At 49.2% G+C, this 19,124-nt stretch overlaps 3 protein-coding genes across 6 annotated transcripts in view; 1 reads left to right on the forward strand and 2 right to left on the reverse strand.

The window, feature by feature from the left end:
• Window positions 1–7,614, reverse strand: part of RFX4 (regulatory factor X4) — a 168,069-nt gene extending 160,455 nt beyond the window's left edge. The window contains exon 1 of one of the 4 annotated variants that reach the window (XM_021091569.1): window positions 6,799–7,614. In XM_021091569.1, the coding sequence (XP_020947228.1) occupies window positions 6,799–6,841 (43 nt within the window). In that variant the 5' untranslated portion in view covers window positions 6,842–7,614. Of the gene's footprint in view, window positions 1–2,463; window positions 2,641–6,306; window positions 6,412–6,798 lie in introns of those variants that run through there. The other 3 variants (XM_021091568.1, XM_021091571.1, XM_021091570.1) reach the window with 3 other exon arrangements.
• LOC110260652 lies at window positions 2,662–6,299 on the reverse strand. The gene has a single exon (XM_021091573.1). The coding sequence runs from the start codon at window positions 4,111–4,113 to the stop codon at window positions 3,670–3,672; it is 444 nt and encodes a 147-aa protein (XP_020947232.1). The 5' UTR covers window positions 4,114–6,299; the 3' UTR covers window positions 2,662–3,669.
• On the forward strand, window positions 5,617–10,194 carry LOC110260837 (translation initiation factor IF-2-like). Its single transcript, XM_021093104.1, has 3 exons — window positions 5,617–5,823; window positions 6,008–6,528; window positions 8,941–10,194. The coding sequence occupies exons 1-3, from the start codon at window positions 5,617–5,619 to the stop codon at window positions 9,335–9,337; spliced, it is 1,125 nt and encodes a 374-aa protein (XP_020948763.1). The 3' UTR covers window positions 9,338–10,194.

Raw genomic sequence — 19,124 nt, forward strand, 5'->3', positions numbered from 1 at the left:
GCCAACTTACAGAGACCAGAAACATTTTTTTGTCTTTAGCCTATTGGATTCCTCATTTAAAGTGTGAATGAAAACAGTTCCTTCTTTACAGGGTTGTTGGGAGCATTACCTAGATAATGCATTTAAAGGAAAACGTTTCGCAAAGTGAAGACGTACAGTAAGTATTGAATATATGTTGTCTACTACCACTTCCATGTTGCACACTCACGACAGCCCTATCAGATCATTCTATCAGTTCCAAAAGAAAGTTGAGACTCAGCGATACAAGCGTCCAGGCCAAAGACTCACAGCTTGGTGGGGCAGAAAGGCACCTTGTGAAAAAAAGCAACCTCCCCGTCACTATGGTCTATCGTCATTAATCCAGTGTTTTCTCTTCATAGCATGTATCACTCCCTGGCAATTTCTGTTTCTGTGTTTACTTGCTTATCTATCTAGAATTTAGGCTCCAGAGGATGGCATTTTTAAGCCCAGCATTTAGTAGAACGCAGGGCACAGAGAAGACACACAGTATTCTTGAATGAGTGAATGAAGCAAGCTGACATTTGTCCAAAGTCTATCCTCAACCATTATGATGCACTGCCTCCCCTCACTGCCATGATTTCAAATCCTCTTCAAATACAGAATCATATGACTCCTTCAGAGAGGTTTTTTCCAGAGCTCAAAGACCCAACCTTCCTTGATCCTCCACTCTCATTTATACCTTTCCCTTCTCATTAAGTGGGATTCAGATCCACCCGGCAGCCAGCATCATCACCAAGCTCTGCCCAGCTGGAACTCTACCTGGGTCCAGGTGAAGCAGGCTGGGTGGAGTAAGGGAACAGGCTCTCCCAGCCTGGCTTCCAATCTGGCTCCGCCAGGTCCAAGTTGTGACCCCAGACAAGTTCCAGACACTCTTTCATCCTAAAAAGGGACAACGCAGAAGTTCGGGCAGACCTAAGTGGCAAATGCACTGAAAAGTGCTTGTTATGGGGTTGCCACGTAGCCGGGACCCGATAAGAGAGGGCATCCTTAATTTCCTCTAGGCCCAAGGAGACTCTATTTTTCTGTCCCTTGTAGGACTCACCACTCTCAACATGGCCATGCCCTCCCTCGTGAAACCATTTTGACAGCAGGGTCTGCCACAGGCGCTCAGTGAGTGAGACTGAATAAAACTCCAATACATTCAGTCAAAGTAATTTTTTTTTTTTACTTTTAACTGACACCTCCAAATCATCTCTTTGTTATTCTCTCCCCTAACCTTAATAAAATTGCAAAGATATCTCAAATAGAGTGGAAGGGATAAAAGCAATGAAAGACTTCCTCCACCTTTTCCATCCTGCAGAGTGTGGAGCCCTAGAGGGGCAGCCGAGGGGTCTCCCATATCTCCTGTACAGCAGGTCAGGCGGGGCCGATGCAAGTGATGACCTGACTGTCCAGCGTCCCAACTTGTGATGTCACCAGTCTACACCTTTTCAGGCTTTTTGTTTTAGTTTGGTTTTGTTTTTTGTTTTGCACAGACACCGAGGCAAACAAAAATATCAACTGGACTTAGAATCGTGTTCTTAACAGTCCTGGCAACGGAAGAGAAACCCAGTGCCTGATGCAGGTCACGATAAGGCCTCTCTTGCAGAGCACTTGTGAGGATGGATGTGTGATAAACTACTTGATCAACAAAGTACCAGGCAGATCTCACAGACACAGATGCAGGCATGTAAATGAGTCGTAACCTCTCGGCCCAATCTTTACATCCATTCATTTACAGCTGAGACAACTAGAGTCTGGGCAGCAGGGAGGGACTCCCACTGAAATGATCACCAGGAAGGGGAGCTGAAGACTCCCCTCTTCCTAAAAGCCGGAACAGTGGAGGGGAGAGGCTGGTTTTCTTTTAATGGCAACATCTCACCACATGTGTCCGTGTGTTTTCCTCTCAAGCGCGTGTGAGGGCTGGAATACGCGCTTCATCATCCAGAGGCATTTCCAAAACGCTGGGCACAGCCCCTTACCAGCTAGTGCCGCAGGGAATGCACCTCAGGTGTAATGGAGAAAGGCAATTCTAGGCCTTCAATGAGGCGTTACCCAACGTTCTTGAGCCTTAAAATCCTCAATGACTTGTAAAAATGTTTTAGGATATTATTAGTTTGGGAAGAGATTCACTGATTGGGCAGAGAGTGGTGACCAGTCCACATTATATTTTCTGGGCTCTATGGTAAAGAGGGACACGTTTAACTAGTCAGAGAATCCCAGCCTGTGAGCTGTCTAGCCCTTCATTTTACAAGCAATTTAATCTGGGAAAGGCTAGATTTACCTAAAGTAACATCGCAACGGGCCGAGTCGGAGTTATAACTCAGAGCTTTTCTCACTGTACAAAGGAGGGGGGATAAAAATCCAAGCGATCGCCTCTTCATCACCCACCCCCACCCCTTCCAAGATTTCTGGCCAGGCACCTCCTTCTCTTCTCTTTCCCGCCTTATCCTAACCCCTTACCCTTTCAGATCCAGTTTGAGAAGGGGGCGGGAGGCGCTGAGAAATTCATCTTGAGCGACCCACGGGTCGTGGGGAAGAAAAGCCAGAACCTTTCACGTTGGTGAGCCTGTGGCTCGTGGGGGAGGCGGGCGCACTGCCCAGCTGGCGCCTAACCTCGGACCGGGAGGGAGGCTGGAAGAGAACTCGGAGGAGGAGGGGTGGGAGGGAGGGCGGGCGCACAGGCGGGCTGAGAAAAGGTGTAGCTGCTGGAGAGAAATTAGAGACCTCGGCGCCTCTGGGAAGCAGGACGGTCCAGCTCTCACACAGCGGCGGGGAGGCCCCGTGCAAACGCCCCTCTCCTCCTCGCACTCGGCCTTTTGTTGTCGGCCTCTGCCTCTGGCTCCCGCTCATGCCCTCCGGTCCCCTGCCCCCCCCCGAAGTCACCCCAACTGCACTCATAATATTTTGCTTTGCGCTGAGTCTGTTTTCCACCACCAACTTCCAGCAGTCTCCATGGCGACGCGCTGGGGAGGGGGGTGGGCTCAGCTATGGAAATCCCGGGGCCTAGCCGCCCGGCGGCCCCTGCAAACTTTTCCGGGTCTCCGCGTCCTACAGCAGAGGGAAAGAGCTCTGTCCTGCGCTGCCACACCAAGTCGCGTGCGGGGCTAGCGCTGCTGCCTCCCGGCCTGGGGACTGGGGACCACGCGGCTCTTACTTGACCCTGATGCCAAAGCCAGGTGCAGGTGCTAGGCAGGTGGTGAAGGTGGGGCGAGCATGCCCCCTTCACCGGCCACACACACACACACACACACACACGTCCAGGGAGGGCGAGACAGTCTTATTTGGGCGCGGAGGCAACGTTCAGAGCCCACTTCACTTGCTCCCCGAGCGGGCGGTCCGGGTCCCCCGGCCGGAGAAGGCGGCTCCTTTCCTAGACCCGCGCCTGGGAGAGGATGGAGGAGGCCCGGGGCCTCTTCCCACCCGGGCGCTCTCTGCCCCGCCGGCCCCACGCCAAAACCACTGAATATCCCCACCTGCGGGCCCACAGAGCCAGGGCGGGCCTTGTGCTGAGCCAAGGGCCTGGAGACCCGAGTGCCTTCCCGCCGTCGTGGCCTGGGGGGCTCAAATCTGGCTCTCGGGGTACCTTGGCCGCTCCAGATTTTGGAAATCGGGGCGGAAAATGGGTGGAGGCAGAAGTTTCCAGGTCGGGCCCCGCAGTGCCCCTGTCTAAGGCGCCATCCCGTTTAACAAGAAACGACGCTTCTGTTGCGTAGGCGACCAACCTGGCCCACTTCGCGCCAGTTCTCCGCGGCCTAAAATTCTACCTACTTTCCCCCCTCGTTCTCGAATTTCCAGGTACCTCGAGGAACTGAGCAATGCTCGCCTGGGCAGGGCAGCCGGGAGTGGACGCACGGCCGTAAACACGTAGGCGCCGCGGGCCACACGGGGCTCCGCACAGGCTTTTGCGCGGCGCGGGGCTGCGGCGCGAGCCGGGAGGGACGCAACTGCAAAGCCGCACCCGCCGGACGGCGTGTGGACGGCCCCACGCGCGCGCCTGCGGCTTTGGCCGCCTCCCCAAGCTCTGCCGCGCAGAGGGGCTCCCGGGAGAGGGGCTCCTGCCTCGTCGCGCTCGGCGGCGCGCCGGCTCCCGGCCTCCTCCGACGGGGCCATTGTCTTGGCCCCACACTTGTTGAGTATTTGGGAAAAACTCGAGGACTATGTTACCGGCTCGGTGCGCGGCACAAAGAGGCACGTTTCCGCAGGTCACGCTGAAGTGGCCCCAGACAGACCGCTGGAGCCTCGGCCCCTGCAAAACTGTCCTCCCGGTCGGAGGCACTTTACGGAGATTTTCCTTTTAAGAGTAGAGGACGGAGGCCTGGCCCGCCGGCCTCTCCGACCCTGGGCGCTCCTGACTTCGCCCCAGCCCTTGCTGCGAATCCACTGTTCCAGCCTTTTCGAATGAAACCATCACCATCATGATCATCAGCATCATCTCATCTTCGTGGTTCTGCCGTAGGTTTGCACGCAAATATGCTGTAAAAGGACCGGAAGGCAACTGCTCCAAGGAGTGCTGGTCTCAGCAATCCCGGGAGAAGGGACCTTTACATAACAAGGGACTCTCCAAAGAAAAGCTAATTGGATTTTAAGTTCTCTGGAAGTAAGGTGAGGGAAGGTCCTGGACCGGACCGCGCCAAGCTGCACTTCTCCTTGTCGTCGGTTTTGCAAGCCGGAGTGAAATGTCACCTGGTGCGTTCCATGGCATTTCTTCATGCTGCCGTTGCCCAGAACGTTTTGAGTTCAGGATGGTGATCTGGGGATGTCTCAGATTTTCGAAAAGGAGAGGGGGGAGATGGGGAGATGGGGGGGGAGATTTCAGAACCCGCTAGGGGTGTTTGCAGTAAGTAAAAGTGACCAGGTGACTCCATGACCACCAACTAGAGGACGGAAAACAGGACGTTTCCACAGCCCCAAAGCTCTCCCCAGAACGCACAGAGAAGCTCCAGTCGTATGGAGGGGTGGCTAAAATCCCCAGCTGGGCCATAGCTGGCACCCGGCGCTGAGACTCTAAGTCCCTACGTGGCTCCCTTGCAAAAACTGCAGATAATGCAAACATGGGTTTAATTTTGTTAAAAGATAGTCACCTCTAAAGGGGTGCTCATGAGGTGCGTAGTGGCAGGAACGCTTGGCATAGAGGGGCTCTTTCCCCTCTCTGGGTGCCGGCTTTACCGCCAAAGGAGAGGATTCCAGCAGAGCCCTCTGCACAGTCCACAGCCCAGCACGCCACAGGCGACGCCTCTCTCTCCCTTGCCTTCGGTTGTCATCGCGTATAGTAGGGAGGACTTCCAGGCTCAGCCTTTCCTCACTCCCAGGGGACCCACACCCACTCGGGGGAGCTCAATGGAGAGGGACTTGGGTCTTGGGATCAGAGATAGACCCCTATCCTGGAAAATCAAAGCTACCCCAGGCCAGAGAGGGTGGATGTCTTGGCCACCAGGGCCTCAGCAGAAGCCAGGAGGGGCTGGAAATCTGCAGGGACGGAAGAAAGACCATCTGGGTCGATGCCCCCTGACCCCTACTCCTACCCCTCATCCATTTCCAGCCTGCCTCGCGGTAGAGGTGAAGGTACCATTATGTGTTGTGTGTTTATTTGCTCAGGAAAGAGATGCTCGTGTTATGGGATGGCAGAGGCTGGAAGGCACTTGTTGCTCCGCGCTGCGTAGTCCAGCAGCGGATGCTCTTAGGCATCCTCCAAAGCAGCGCGTCAAGCTCTTGCCTCCGCTGCACTCACTGCTGGGTTTCTGCCTCTCCCCAGGAAATCCCGAGGCTGCAGCCAAGCCCAATAGGAGTGCACCGGTTGGGAGACTACGACCGGGGAAGGAGGTGAATTTCCAGAGAAATTCTTCCACCTAGAAGGGGCAGAGGGAGTATAACTCTGATCTAGAAGTTTAGCGGCTCTTCAAAGGTGCTAGAACGGGGAGGTGGAGAAGGCTCTGCTGGCGAAAGAACCGAGACACTGGGCTTATTCGTTGTAAGAAATCCCTTGGTGTTCTTTCTCCGTGGTTAGGGACCGCCGCGACCCCCAAACCTGCCGCCCACAGCCCCCAAGTGCCGAGCAGTTTGCAGACCCAAACGCCAGGCCTCGCCGGCCACGCAGTGTCCCGCTCTCCCTCCAGCAGAGTTACCGTCCCCGAGCGGAGCGCATCGTCGGGTGCCCCTTCCGGACAGGGAGGCTACACCCCGCCTCGGACGGCCCAAGGCTCCCCTCCTCCCAACCGGGCGCGAATTCCCCAGGACCACCGGGCTCGCCGCCGCCACTCCCTCCAGCTGCGCATCTCCACCAGTCGGAGGAGCCTCGGTCCCCACCTCCCAGGCGCTGTGCGAAGCCGTTGCCCTCCCCCGCCTCCGGGGCGTTCCGCTCGGCTTCCTGGCCCTAGCCGCCAGCATCCGAGCGCACCGCTATCCCGGGGCCCCCAAACCGGGGGAGGAGCCGGGCCTGGGAGGGGGCGGTCGGCTCGCAAAGTTTCTGCAAGTGGCACCTCGAGCTCGCCGCGAGCCAGAGAATCTTTACGTAACTTTGTGTCCAGGGTAAGCGAAAGTGCGCTCCTCAGCGCGCGCGCACACACACATTTACACACACAGTCACACGTTTAGACACACACACACACACACTTCCACGCATCCGCTTCCACATATCGCACATCGCATGGGATTGAAAACTTCTGCACACTCCGTTATTTCCTGGGGTTCCACTGTCAGGGTGACCCTTCTGAACTTTTTGCGACTCTTTCTGAAGTTCCCTTTCTACCTCTTTTTTCCCTCCCATGTCTCCCCCCAACCCCCACCAGTAGGACTAACCTGTGGAATCCATGTCGGGTTCCTCCAGTAACCCACAATGCATGCTCTTCCCATGGACAGCACAGGCGCCCCCCAAAAGTCCTGATGTTTGGGGATCCCCTGTGCTACGGCTGCCCAAGGAGGAGGGGAGGAGGGGGGGGGAAGGAGAGAAACGCAGAGAGTGCAAGGGCGAAAGGATAAAGGAGGAAAGAAAAAGGAAGAAAGAGAAAGGAGAGAAGAGAAAGAAGAAAAGGAGAGAGAGAGAGAGAAGGGAGAGAGTTCAGAGAAGGGGGAGAGAGAAAGAGCCAGCGAGCAAGGGGACCCTCAGTAATCCAGCCGGGCAAAGCCAAACCCGTCAAAATGTTTGCGGATGTTTCATGGGAAAAAGCATCATTTTATAGGAGCCCCGATGGGAGCAATGTCATTGATAGGCCAGCCGGCCTGATGAATGGCCGCTCGTCAGATGGGGCCGTGGCGAGGCGCACTGTGAAGCCCATTGTGGGCCTGTTTTGAATAAGAAAAGCCGCCTCCGAAAAGGGGGGCTCAGAGCGACGCAATCCCAGCCCTCCGACTTCCCCCTTCTATTATAGCATTAGCAACGTTTTTCTTATTTAAAGTTCCAGAGGCCTTCTCCAGCCTTCGCCCGGCACTCATTATAGGCGAAATCAAAATTGGCTTAGATGTGGCCCCCTCCCCCCTCCCCAGCCCTCCCCCCCATCCGGTCGGGCCCGGCGCAGGCCTGGGGGCAGGGGACTCCGAGGAGCCTGGGGAGTTGCCTACACGGCCACGAGTGGGCCCCACGCCTTTGCCTCTCCTCTTGTGCCCCCTCCCCAAGTTTGGTCCCGGGCTAGATTTTGAGGGGGAGCCCGGGGGATGAGGTAAGCCTTGACTCCCTTCCGCGCGGATCCGCAGACTCGCGTGGAAGCGTGGAAAGATCTGAAAGGGGGACGGGGAACTGCAGCCCCAAGACCCACCCCGCAACCTGGGCGGCGAGAAGACCGCTTGGCAGGGAGGGTGTGAGGGGCTGGCTCATCTCCTCCAGAACTTTCTGTCTTCTTCTGGGTTTATCTGTCTCCTTCCCGGTGTCTCTCTCCTTCCCCTGCCTCTCGCTCCCCCTCTGCCTGCCTCCCCGTCTCTGTCCCACTCTGTCCTCCCCTCGTCCCCTGGGTCCCTCTCTTTCTCCGTTTGGGCTGCCTGTGTCTCTGTCTAACCCCTGCCCCCGCATCTCTTTGTCTCTGCCCCTCTGTGTCTCTATCCCCCTGGGTCTCTCTGGCAGCCCCCGCCTCTTCCCGTAACTCTGTCTGTCAGTCTGTCTGCCTCTGTCCCTTCCTCCCTCCCCCCACCCGCCCTCGCCCCCAGCCGGCCGCGAAGTTTGTGAGAAGCCCCGCGCCGGGCTGGGGACGCGGTTTTCCCAGGGACCCCCTCCTCGGCGGAGTGTAAAGTGCAGAAAGAGGGGGGCGAGGAGCTGGGGGTCTGGAAGTGGAAGTGGGGGGGGCAGGCTGTGCCTCCGCGGGCCCCGATAAAGTGGCCGTTCGCGGGCCGGCCGCGCTGTGATTAGAATATGAATGGGGCTCGGCGGGCGGAAGAGAAAGGCGGATTACCCGGGTGCTTTGACCATGGACAGAGGCAGCGGCGGCCGGGCCGCGGAAGGGGCGGGGCGGGTCCCTAACGCAGAGCGAGGGGGTCTCTAACCCGGGACCCCCAGCTGGGCGCGGCTTCCGCGGTCCCTCCTAGAGCCCCCCACTCTGCCCTCCCCAGGCAGGGCTAAGCGCGACCATGTTGGGGGGTTGGCGAGGGGCCAGCACGTGCCGAGTTAAGGTCACGGTGCAGAAGAAAGGAGGGGGCGCGGAATACGGCTGGACTGAGCTCGGGCTTGGCGTATTTCCGAGCGCTGGGTTCGATTCCCGGTTCGGTAAACGCCTATGGGCCTCAGCTTCCTCATCTGTAAAATGGGGTAGAGACATCCCCTCTCGAAGTGGGGGTATGATGAAACGGGTAGTGATGTAAGAGGAGCTGGGTAGTTGTTCTCTCTACTCGGCACTCCACCTCCTGCCCCCTCCCACCTCGTCCCTGCGTGACAGGTTCCTCCCCATCACCCTGGCCTCAGCTAAGTGTCGCCTCCTCGGAGTGGCCGTGCCTGACCATTTTGGTTTGTTTTTGCAGGAACTTTGTTCACAGCCTTTGCTCAGAGCCCAGAGCAGCACAAGGCACGTTCTTTCTGGCCGAGAAGGTTGGCGAAGGGAAACGGAGTATGGAGCTACCCAAAGGTGACGGTGCTGATCTCTGCACGCGGTCACGATGTTCATGGTGGCAGAAACCGCGGGACTCCAAGTCAGAAGATCCCAGCGGCCAGGCCCTCCTTGGGAAGCCTCCGTTTCTCCCTCAGCAAAATGGGGTGAATGATAAAGAGCCTACATCAGCCAGCTCCACGGACCCATCGGGCGGTAAAAAACTTGGCGAGGAGCCTGACCAGGTGCAATCTGGTGGTTGCAAGCAGCACGTCCTCAGAATGGAGAGCCGCCCCTGCCGGAAGTTCTTCAGGTCCCAGGAAAACCCTTGAGGGATGCCAGGGGCTGGATGGTCTCAGAGGGTGGATGAGGCTATTATTACAGCTGTTGCTATTATTCTTAATTTAATTATTATACACACGAAATGGTGTTGGGTGTGGTGGACCAGGCTTGAAGGGAGGGGTGAGGAGAAAGAACTCATGGGCTGCCTGCCCTGCTCAGTTCAGGAGGCAGGCTGGGCTGGGTGCAACCAGTCCCTGCTGGTGTGCTGTCTAACCTGGGAGGGTACTGTTTCTGAGACATGACAGTGCAGCAGCACCTAGAACTTAAAAAAACAAATATAAGCACTTATTCACTCCTTAGTAAGTTTTTCTTGTGTACCTACTATGTGCCTAGCACTATTCTAGGAGCTGAGGATACAGCAATGAACAAAATCGACTAAAAAAATTCCTGCTCTCTTGCCGTTTATGTTGGTGTGAGGTGAGATAGATAATTTATAAAATACATAATTAGATGGCAGAGGATGTCTGATGATGAGTGCTATGTAGGGGGTGGGACGAAAGGAGAGCCTCTCTGAGAAGGTAATATTTGAGCTTTAAAATAGTTCTATCTGCTGTTGGTGGGAATGTCATTCGTGCAACCACTATGGAGAACAGTATAGAAGTTCCTTTGAAAACTAAAAATAGAGCCACCATATGATCCAGCAGTCCCACTCCTGAGCTTATACCTGGAAAATATGGAAACTCTAAATCAAAAAGATACATGCTCCCCAGTGTTCACAGTAGCGCTAGTTATAATAGCCAAGACATGAATGCAACCTAAATGTACATTGACAGATGAATGGAATAAGAAATTGTGCTGCATACATACATATAATGGAATACTAGTCAGTCATAAAAAAGAATGAAATAAGGCGATTTTGCAGCAACATGGTTGGACCTAGAGAATATATACTAGGTGAAGTAAGTCAGAGATAAATATCATATGATATCACTTATGCGTGGAATCTTAAAAAATGACACAAATGAACTTATTTACAAAACAAAAACAGACTCAGACATAGAAAACAAACTTAAGCTTACCAAAGGGGAAAGCGGGCAGGCAAGGATACATTAGGAGCTTGGGATTTACAGATACACACTCTTCATATAAAATGGATAAACAACAAGGACCTACCGTATAGCCCAGAGATCTATATCCAGTATTTTGTAATAGCCTATAATGAAAAGAATCTGAAAAAATATATATCTATATAAAAACTGAATCACCTTACTGTATACCTTAAACTAACACAACACTATAAATCAACTATACTTCAATAAAAAAATAAAATAGTGCTCTCTGGGGATTGGTGACAATGGTGCATTCAGTTGTGAAAATGCATTGAGCTCTGTGCATTTATGATTTTATGCATTTTCCTGAATGCATTTCAAACCTTAGTGTTTGTTTAGATTTAGTGCTAACAAAATCATTTAGTAATAATAGCTATCATTTACTCTTGACGTACTGACTGTGCTTCCACCATGATAGGTATTTTCCACTCATTATCTCATTTAATCCCGATGATTCAGCTAACATGTAAATATTATTGCTCCCCGCTTTTGGAGAGGAAGACAATTAGAGTGCAGCATAGCTCTCTTGCCCTTGACAGGCACTGTGGACACAACAATGAATGACCCAGCTCCCATACTCCAGGAGCTTGAAATCCAAAGCAAGTACAGCATAAGGGGGCTGTGGAGAAAGTGTGGGTGCTTTCATACCACCCACAAGAATGGAGACATGAAACTGAGCCCAAGAGGCTAGTGCCAAGGCAGGCCTCCAGGAAATGATGACTAAGCCAGGAGGCGGATTCACCAGGCAGGGGTTTTGAGGGCTGTTATAGACAGAGGAGAATGTGTGGCATGTTTGGGGACTGGAGCTCGGCACAGCTGCCCATAGAACAGGAGGAAGTAACAGGCAATTTCTTTGGGAGGTAGGTGGGGATCAGATCAGGAGGGTCATGTTAAGAGGTTTATCCCAGAAGGGATTAGAGCACACAGGACTACATTTGTGTTTTGAGAGACCAGTGTGGCCACAGTGTGACATCAGGATGGGGGTTGGTTGCTAGAGATGGTGTTCCTTGGGGGTTGGGGTGGGGGTGGGAAGGAATCCTGGTGGCCTGAAATAGAGACATGGCAGTGGGAGCAGGGAGATGTGACTCTATTCCAGAGATACTGAGAAGGTTGCATCTATCCTCCTTGGTGCCGATTGGATGTGGCCAGTGAGAGGCAGGATAGAGTGATGTCCAGGTCTCTGACTTGGGGTATTGACACCAATCACAGAGATCGTCCAGTGGGGGGAGGGCGGAGTGGCAGGAGGAAGGAAGATTTGGCAGCAAAGGAAAGGAGACTTGAAGGGCTGGTAAAACTTTCTAGTAGTCCAGCAGCAGTGACAGGCAGGCAGCCCCACAAATGCGTGGAGTTGGCACTGATGCATAGACCTGCTGAAGCCCATTGAATGGCTGAAAGAGCAGCACAGAAGAGGAAGGCACAGGATGGATTCCTTTCGGATCATCTGGGATGTTCTGCCCCCACTGCTGCAGTCTCCCCAGCACTGTACTTCCCAATCCTAACACTCACGTTTTGGTAATTATTTACTTGTCTGATGTTTTATTTTCTCTATGGAACTCACCATCATCTAAAATTGTTAGTTTTGTTTTTTGTTCATTGTATGCCTCTGCACTCCAGAACACAAACCTCAAGAGGGCTGGGACTCTGTCCTCGCCCACTGCTAACATCCCTGAGTCTGGCCAACATGTATTGATCTCTATGAATGGCCCGCCCACTGATCTGACTGGTAGCAGGTGACACAGACCCACAAGAGTGCAGGACAATGGATTTCCTTGTGCAGTGAAGTTGCTGGACACTAGTTTTGCACTTTGCACAGTACTGAAACACTCTAAGTGAAAATTAGAGCTTTGTGAAACTGATTCTAAAAATGAAATCTGAAAGACAATATCTCATCTCTAAAAATCTCCAATTGCAAGTTTATATTTTAGAGCTGCATTATGTGTCGCCTTCAGTAGAGAAACTCCTGCTCATTAAGACGTATTCTTCCTCCTCTTCCCTTCCCTCCTTTCCCTCCCTCCCTTCATTCCTCTCTTCCTTTCTTTATTTCAGCCAATACATGAATAATCAGTCTTGTTCTCAGCAGAGGTTCAGAGGTGAATAGGACAGACAAGCTTCCTTCCCTCCCTTCCACCTCCTGGAGTTTACATGCTGTTGGGAGGGCTGATGATAAACAAATGAATGATGAATGATATTCCTGCCTTCATGGATCTTATATTAAAGATATGAGTCCAACCTTATATTTTGTTAATGATTCATTTGTGAATTACACATTTAAGTAATACCTTCAACAAACATTGCTGGAGCACCTTCTATGTACCCCTGCCAGGTGTGGGGATAAATAGTCCATTAAGACTGTGTTTATCTTTCCTTGTCTTGCTTCAGTGAAGATGAGTTAAGAAGAACTATAAAACAGCTGGATATGTACTCTACAAGTGGGGTGCCTGGAGCTGTTATGGAACAAAGGGAACCCCAGCTCACTCTGGAACCACCTGAGGTCTGAATGGATTTCTGCCCACCATTGTCACTGATAGTCAGAAAATGCTCAAGAAGAAGGCAGAAAAAGAAGTTTCTGGCAATGAGCAGAAAGTGGCTACCAACATGTAATTATAAAGACAAAAATGAATGGCTTAGGTGGAATTACAAGCTGCTTTGACAGGGTTAGAGGGCAGCGTGTGCCCAGGAAAGTAGACCTGAAATGTAGATAGAGATGTGAGCCACAATGATGGGTTTCAAAAAAGGGTCTTTTGAGTCAGGGTAAGGAGCTTAGACTTGAACCTGTGGAGGATGATGCTGGGTGGACATTTTTCCTCAGGCAAGAGACACAATCAGATTTGCATTAGAGAAAGATCATCAGACAGTGGCAAAGAGGATGGAGAAAGTTTTAAAAGAGAGAGAAACTAGAGACAGGAGACAACCACCTTTGGAATGGATTAGCAATGAGATCCTGCTGTATAGCACTGGGAACTATATTTAGTCATTTATGATGGCGCACAACAGAGGATAATGTGAGAAAAAGAATGTATACATGTATGTGTGACTGGGTCACCTAACTGTACAGTAGAAAATCGACAGAACACTGTAAACCAGCTATAATGAAAAAAAGTCATTATATAAAAAAATAAAAAGTTGGAGTTCCTGTCGTGGCGCAGTGGTTAACGAATCTGACTAGGAACCACGAGGTTGCGGGTTTGATCCCTGGTCTTGCTCAGTGGGTTAACGATCTGGCATTGCTGTGAGCTGTAGTGTAGGTTGCAGACGCAGCTCGGATCCCTCGTTCCTGTGGCTCTGGCATAGGCCGGTGTCTACAGCTCTGATTAGACCCCTAGCCTGGGAACCTCCATATGCTGCGGGAGCGGCCCTAGAAAAGTCAAAAAGACCAAAAATAAATAAATAAATAAAAATAAAAAGTTTACTAGGAGCTCCCATTGTGGTGCAGAGGAAACAAATCCACCTAGGAACTATGAGGTTTCAGGTTCGATCTCTGGCCTTGCTTGGTGGGTTAAGGATCCAGCGTTTCCGTGATCTATGGTGTAGGTTGCAGATGCGGCTTGGATCTGGCATTGCTGTGGCTGTGGCATAGGACAGCAGCTGTAGCTCTAATTCAACCCATAGCCTGGGAACCTCCATATGTGCAGCCCTAGAAAGCCAAAAAAAAAAAAAAAAATGCTAAACGCTCTAAATACCATTTCCCATGGAAAGAACCGGAGTTTCTTGGAGAAATGGCTAATTCCATGTCTGGGGCAAGAAATGTAAAGGAGAATCCTGGATCTTTGGATCCTGCCAAAGAGAAAGGAAGCTAGGAAGAAACACAAGAGTCAGGCCAAAACATAGAGAGACCAACTTAAAGATGGGACAGTTTGGGCACTGAAAATAATAATGGGTTGAAGCACATCTAAGATGTTAATGTGATGAGATTATAATAGCACCACAATAAGATACCCAAAGAGGCTCACCTTTGGAAGACTCCAAGGAACAGAATTATTATTTTATTTTATTGTTTGTTTTTTGTTTTGGTTTTTTTGGGGGGGCCACACCTGCAGCATATGGAGATTCCCAAGCTAGGAGTCTAATCAGAGCTACAGCTGCTGGCCTACACCACAACACAGCAACGCAGAATCCAAGCCGCATCTGCGACCTACACCACAGCTCGCGTTCATGCCAAATCCTTCACCCACTGAGCGAGGCCAGGGATTGGACCCGCAACCTCATGGTTACTAGTCGGATTCGTTTCCACTGCGCCACAATGGAAACTCCAGAATTATTATTTTAAAAACTGGTAAGTAAAGGAGGAAAGTCAAATATTGATTCTTCCTTTCCTGTATGAACTCTATCTAAAGGCAACAAAAGAGTTGATGGAAAAAAATTTATTGAGGATTCCAGCTAATATATGTCAAAGCAATGATAGAATTAAATATTACACTTTTAAACACCTAAGGAAAAATAATAGCTCAATTGTTACTTCCTTGAGGAAGCTCTTCCAGACCTTATTATGCAAAGTTAAGTGTTTCCTCCTGGTTATTATCCTAGCGTCTTGTTCATATCCCTATTATATTACTTATCATGTTGCCATGATTAATAGCTTTTGCGTTTGTCTCTTGCACTTGGCCCTAAGTCCCTCAAGGATAAGACAGTGCACTTTATAGCTGTGTCCATGGGCGGCATAGTTTCAGGATAACACTATTATTATTAATCAACATTATTAATAATGTGATTACTGACAATTGCTTAAGATTTTTTTCTTTTGGGCCATTTTGCCATCAGGGTATATTTTGCAAGTACTGTAAAAATAATTGTTTTAAAGTCCCTTGGGTAAAATATCTGTAGAGATAAATTATTGGCTTTATTTGTTATGTCTTTGTGGAGACTTGATCTTTTTACTATTATGTGGTGCCCCTCTTTATTCCTTATAACCTCCCTTATCCTGAAGTCTGTTTTGTCTGAAATAGAGCAATTTCAGCTTTCTTTTAATTAGTGTTAGTATATTACAGATGTCTTTTTCTAGCCCTCCACTTTTAACCTAGCAGGGTCTTTATAATTAACGGATGTTTCTGTAGGAGTTCCCTGGTGGTCTAGTGGTTAAGGACTTGGCATTGTCGCTGCTGTGGCTTGGGGTTACTGCGGTAGGTGGGGTTCAGTGCCTGGCCCAGGAATATAGGCATGCTACAGGAGTGGCCAAAAAATTAAACAAATAAATAAAGTGTGTTTCTGTAGACAGCATATGGTTGAGACTAGCTTTTTGTTTGTTTTTTTCTTTAAGGGCCATACCTGAGGCATATGGAAGTTCCCAGGCTAGGGGTCAAATCAGAGCTGCAACTGCCAGCCTACACCACAGCCACAGCAATGCCAGATCCAAGCTGAGTCCACGACCTACACCACAATTCATGGCAATGCTGGATCCTTAACCCACTGAGTGGGGCCAGAGATCAAACCTGCATCCTCATGGATACTAGTTGGATTTGTTACCACTGAGCCACAACAGGAACTCCTGAGGCTAGTTTTTTTAATCTACCGTGACAATCTCTGTCTTTTAATTTTGTTTTCTTTTGGTTTGTTTTGGTTTGGTTTGGTTTTTATGGCCACACCTGTGGCATATGGAAGTTCCAGGCTAGGGGTCGAATCAGAACTGCAGCTACCAACCTATGCCACAGCCACAGAAGCTCAGGATCCAAACTGTGTCTTCAGCTTACACCCACAGCTCATGGCAGTGCTGGATCCTTAATTCACTGATCAAGGACAGAGATTGAACCTGAATCCTCATGGATACTAGTCAGATTCAGTACTGCTGATTCACAAAGGGAACTCCTAATTTATATTTTTAAATGGTCATATTTAAAATGGTTGTTGAATATTTGGGTTAATGTCAACCATGTTTGTAACTATTTTCTAGTCACTGCCAGAAATTTTTTTTCTGCCTTCTTTGGTTTTAATTGAGCATTTTATATCCTCTCTTAGTAAATTATACTTCAAAAAATTTTAGTGGTTATCAGAGTTTTCAATACATATTTCTAACAGATCTAAATCTACCTTCAAATAACACTATTCTGCTTCACATGGGGTGATTAGATGCAAACTATTACATTTAGAATAGATAAGCAATGAGATTCTACTGTATAGCACAGGGAGCTATATATAATCTCTTGGGATAGAACATGATTAAAGATAATATGAGAAAAAATGTGTATATATATATGCATGTATATATGTGTGTGTGTGTGTGTGTCTGTGTGTGTGTGTGTGTGTGTGTATGACTGGATCACTTTGCTCTACAATGGAAATTGGCACAACATTGTAAATCAACTATAACTTAAAAAAAGAGGAGTTCCCACTGTGGTGCAGTGGAAACAAATCCAACTAGGAACCATGAGGTTATAGGTTCGATCCCTGGCCTCACTCAGTGGGTTAAGGATCCAGTGTTGCTGTAATATGTGGTGTAGGTTGCAGATGTGGCTCGATCTGGCATTGCTGTGGCTGTGGCGTAGACCAGCAGCTACAGCTCCAATTGGACCCCTAGCCTGGGAACCTCCATATGCCATGGCTGTGGCCCTCAAATGACAGAAGACAAAAAAAAAAAAAAAAAAAAAAAGAATAGGCAGGTAATTTAAGAAGCAGAGACATGAAAATTCTAATAAAAGATCAAAAAGAAATGCTAGAAATTAGAAACTGTAACAAAAATGAGATACTTTTGATGGACTCATTAATAGACTTGACACAGGGAGTTCCCTTCATGGCTCAGAGGTTAACAAACCCGACTAGGATCCATGAGGATGTGGGTTCAAACCCTGGACTTGCTCAGTGAGTTAAGGATCCAGCATTGCTATAAGCTGTGGTTTAGGTTGCAGACATGGCTCAGATCCTGTGTTGCTGTGGCTTTGGCTGTGGCCAACAGCTGTAGCTCCAATTTGACCCCTAGCCTTGGAACTTCCACAGGCCACAGGTGTAGCCTTAAAAAAAAAAAAAAAAAAAAAAAGACTTGATACAGCTGAGGAGCTTAGGAAAGAATCAGTGAGCTTGAAGATAGAAACTTTCTGAGCTGAAATGCAAAGAGATAAAAGAATGAAAAAAGAGGAACAGAAATGTCCAAGAACTGCTGGACAATTTTAAAACATAATATACGTGCTTTTGGAATATCAGAAAGAAAAGAGAGAACAGGTCAAAAGAAATACCTGAAGTAATAATGGCCAAGAACTTTCCAAAATTAATAACAGACACCAAATCACAGACCCAGGAGGCTCAGAAAACACACAGATGAAAAGATATACCACGCTCTTGGATTGGAAGAATCAATATTGTCAAAATGACCATATTACCCAAGGCAATCTACAGATTCAATGCTCAGAAAACACCAAGCAGAAAAAACACCAAAAACCAACCAAACAAACAAAACCACCCTGCTATACCGAGGCCTATCATACTCAAAATGGAGAAAACCAGAGACAAGGAGAAAATCTTGAACAAAGCCAAAGGCAAAAAATGTCTTATCTAGAGAGGAACAAGGGTAAGAATTACAATGGACTCTTCAGTTTCCCTCAGTGTTCTTGTTTGTTTCCCCTTTCAACTTCTGGCTTCCTTTAAGTATTCCTCATGCATGGTCAGCACCTTGCAGCTTTTTCAGCTCTGATCCATTATTATACTGGATCCCTGTATAGTGGTGGTAGGATGTGAGGGAGGGAGCCTTCCATAATATTCCAACTAAATCTCAGTGGTCCTGTGTCTCTAGACTGTGATTTTCACAACTGCTTATTCTTCTATAGCTTTTTTTCCCACCTCCTCTCTCTTTAGGCAAGACAGAAAAGCTAGAGGTAGCTGAAACAGGAGTAATACCCTTCTCCCAGGGCTCTGAAACAAGGCTCTGCTAGTCTTTTGCATTTGTTATGGAACAAGCTCAAGGCATATTTCACAATTATTCATCATTTCCTCCCCATAGCCAGAGCTATGAGGGATCTTTCTCAGCTCTTTACCCTGAGAATCTGCTGTGGTTATTGGAGGTAAAGCCTATGAAACTCAGGCCTCCTTAAGACTGAGATCCCCATGGACTTCTCACTCAAACTAGTCCACACTCAGTCTCCAACAATTCATGAGCTTTAATATGTAAATGCCCATCAGTTCATGGGTCCAGTGGCTTCTGCTCCAGGTAAGAAGATCTCAGTTATGATGCTCCAGGTCTTCATATCTCTTCATACGCTGGGGGTGGTGCTTTACCCTGCAATCTCAATTCTATGATGAGTCCAAAAAGTCATTGCTCTTCAGTTTGTCCAGCATTTTCTTATTGTAATAATGGAACAGATGATTTCCAAGCTTTTTAAAGCACAGATGAAACTGAAAGTCGAATCATTCATTTCATTTAAATTTTTTTTCCCACTTTGCTTTCATTAAAAAACAAAAAACAAACAAACAAACAAAAAATGTAAATCATTTGAATGTTTCCAAAGCCAAATATGAAGATCAAATCTGTAAAACAATTTCAGGAGTTCCCATCATGGCACAGAGGAAACGAATCTGACTAGTAGTATCCATGAGGATGCAGGTTCCACCCCTGGCCTTGCTCAGTGGGTAGGGGATCCAGCGTTGCTGTGAGCTGTGGTGTAGGTCATAGATGTGGCTCAGATCCCAAGTTGCTGTGGCTGTGGCCTAGGCTGGCAGCTGTAGCTCCAATTCGACCCCTAGTCTGGGAACTTCCATATGCTGCAGGTGCAGCCCTAAAAAGCAAAAAAAAAAAAAAAAGGAATGATTT

The sequence above is a fragment of the Sus scrofa genome, chromosome 5, assembly GCF_000003025.6.
Source record: "Sus scrofa isolate TJ Tabasco breed Duroc chromosome 5, Sscrofa11.1, whole genome shotgun sequence".
Classification (NCBI taxonomy): domain Eukaryota; kingdom Metazoa; phylum Chordata; class Mammalia; order Artiodactyla; family Suidae; genus Sus; species Sus scrofa.

What these genes read in the sequence shown, in the direction of transcription:
- LOC110260652 (XM_021091573.1), bottom strand. Translation starts at nt 4,113, where the DNA reads ATGGCCCCGTCGGAGGAGGCCGGGAGCCGGCGCGCCGCCGAGCGCGAC.
- LOC110260837 (XM_021093104.1), top strand. Translation starts at nt 5,617, where the DNA reads ATGGGATGGCAGAGGCTGGAAGGCACTTGTTGCTCCGCGCTGCGTAGT. An exon ending in GACTACGACCGGGGAAGGAG is followed by an intron (nt 5,824 to 6,007) that starts GTGAATTTCCAG and finishes CTCCGTGGTTAG; the next exon opens with GGACCGCCGCGACCCCCAAA. An exon ending in TACGTAACTTTGTGTCCAGG is followed by an intron (nt 6,529 to 8,940) that starts GTAAGCGAAAGT and finishes TTGTTTTTGCAG; the next exon opens with GAACTTTGTTCACAGCCTTT.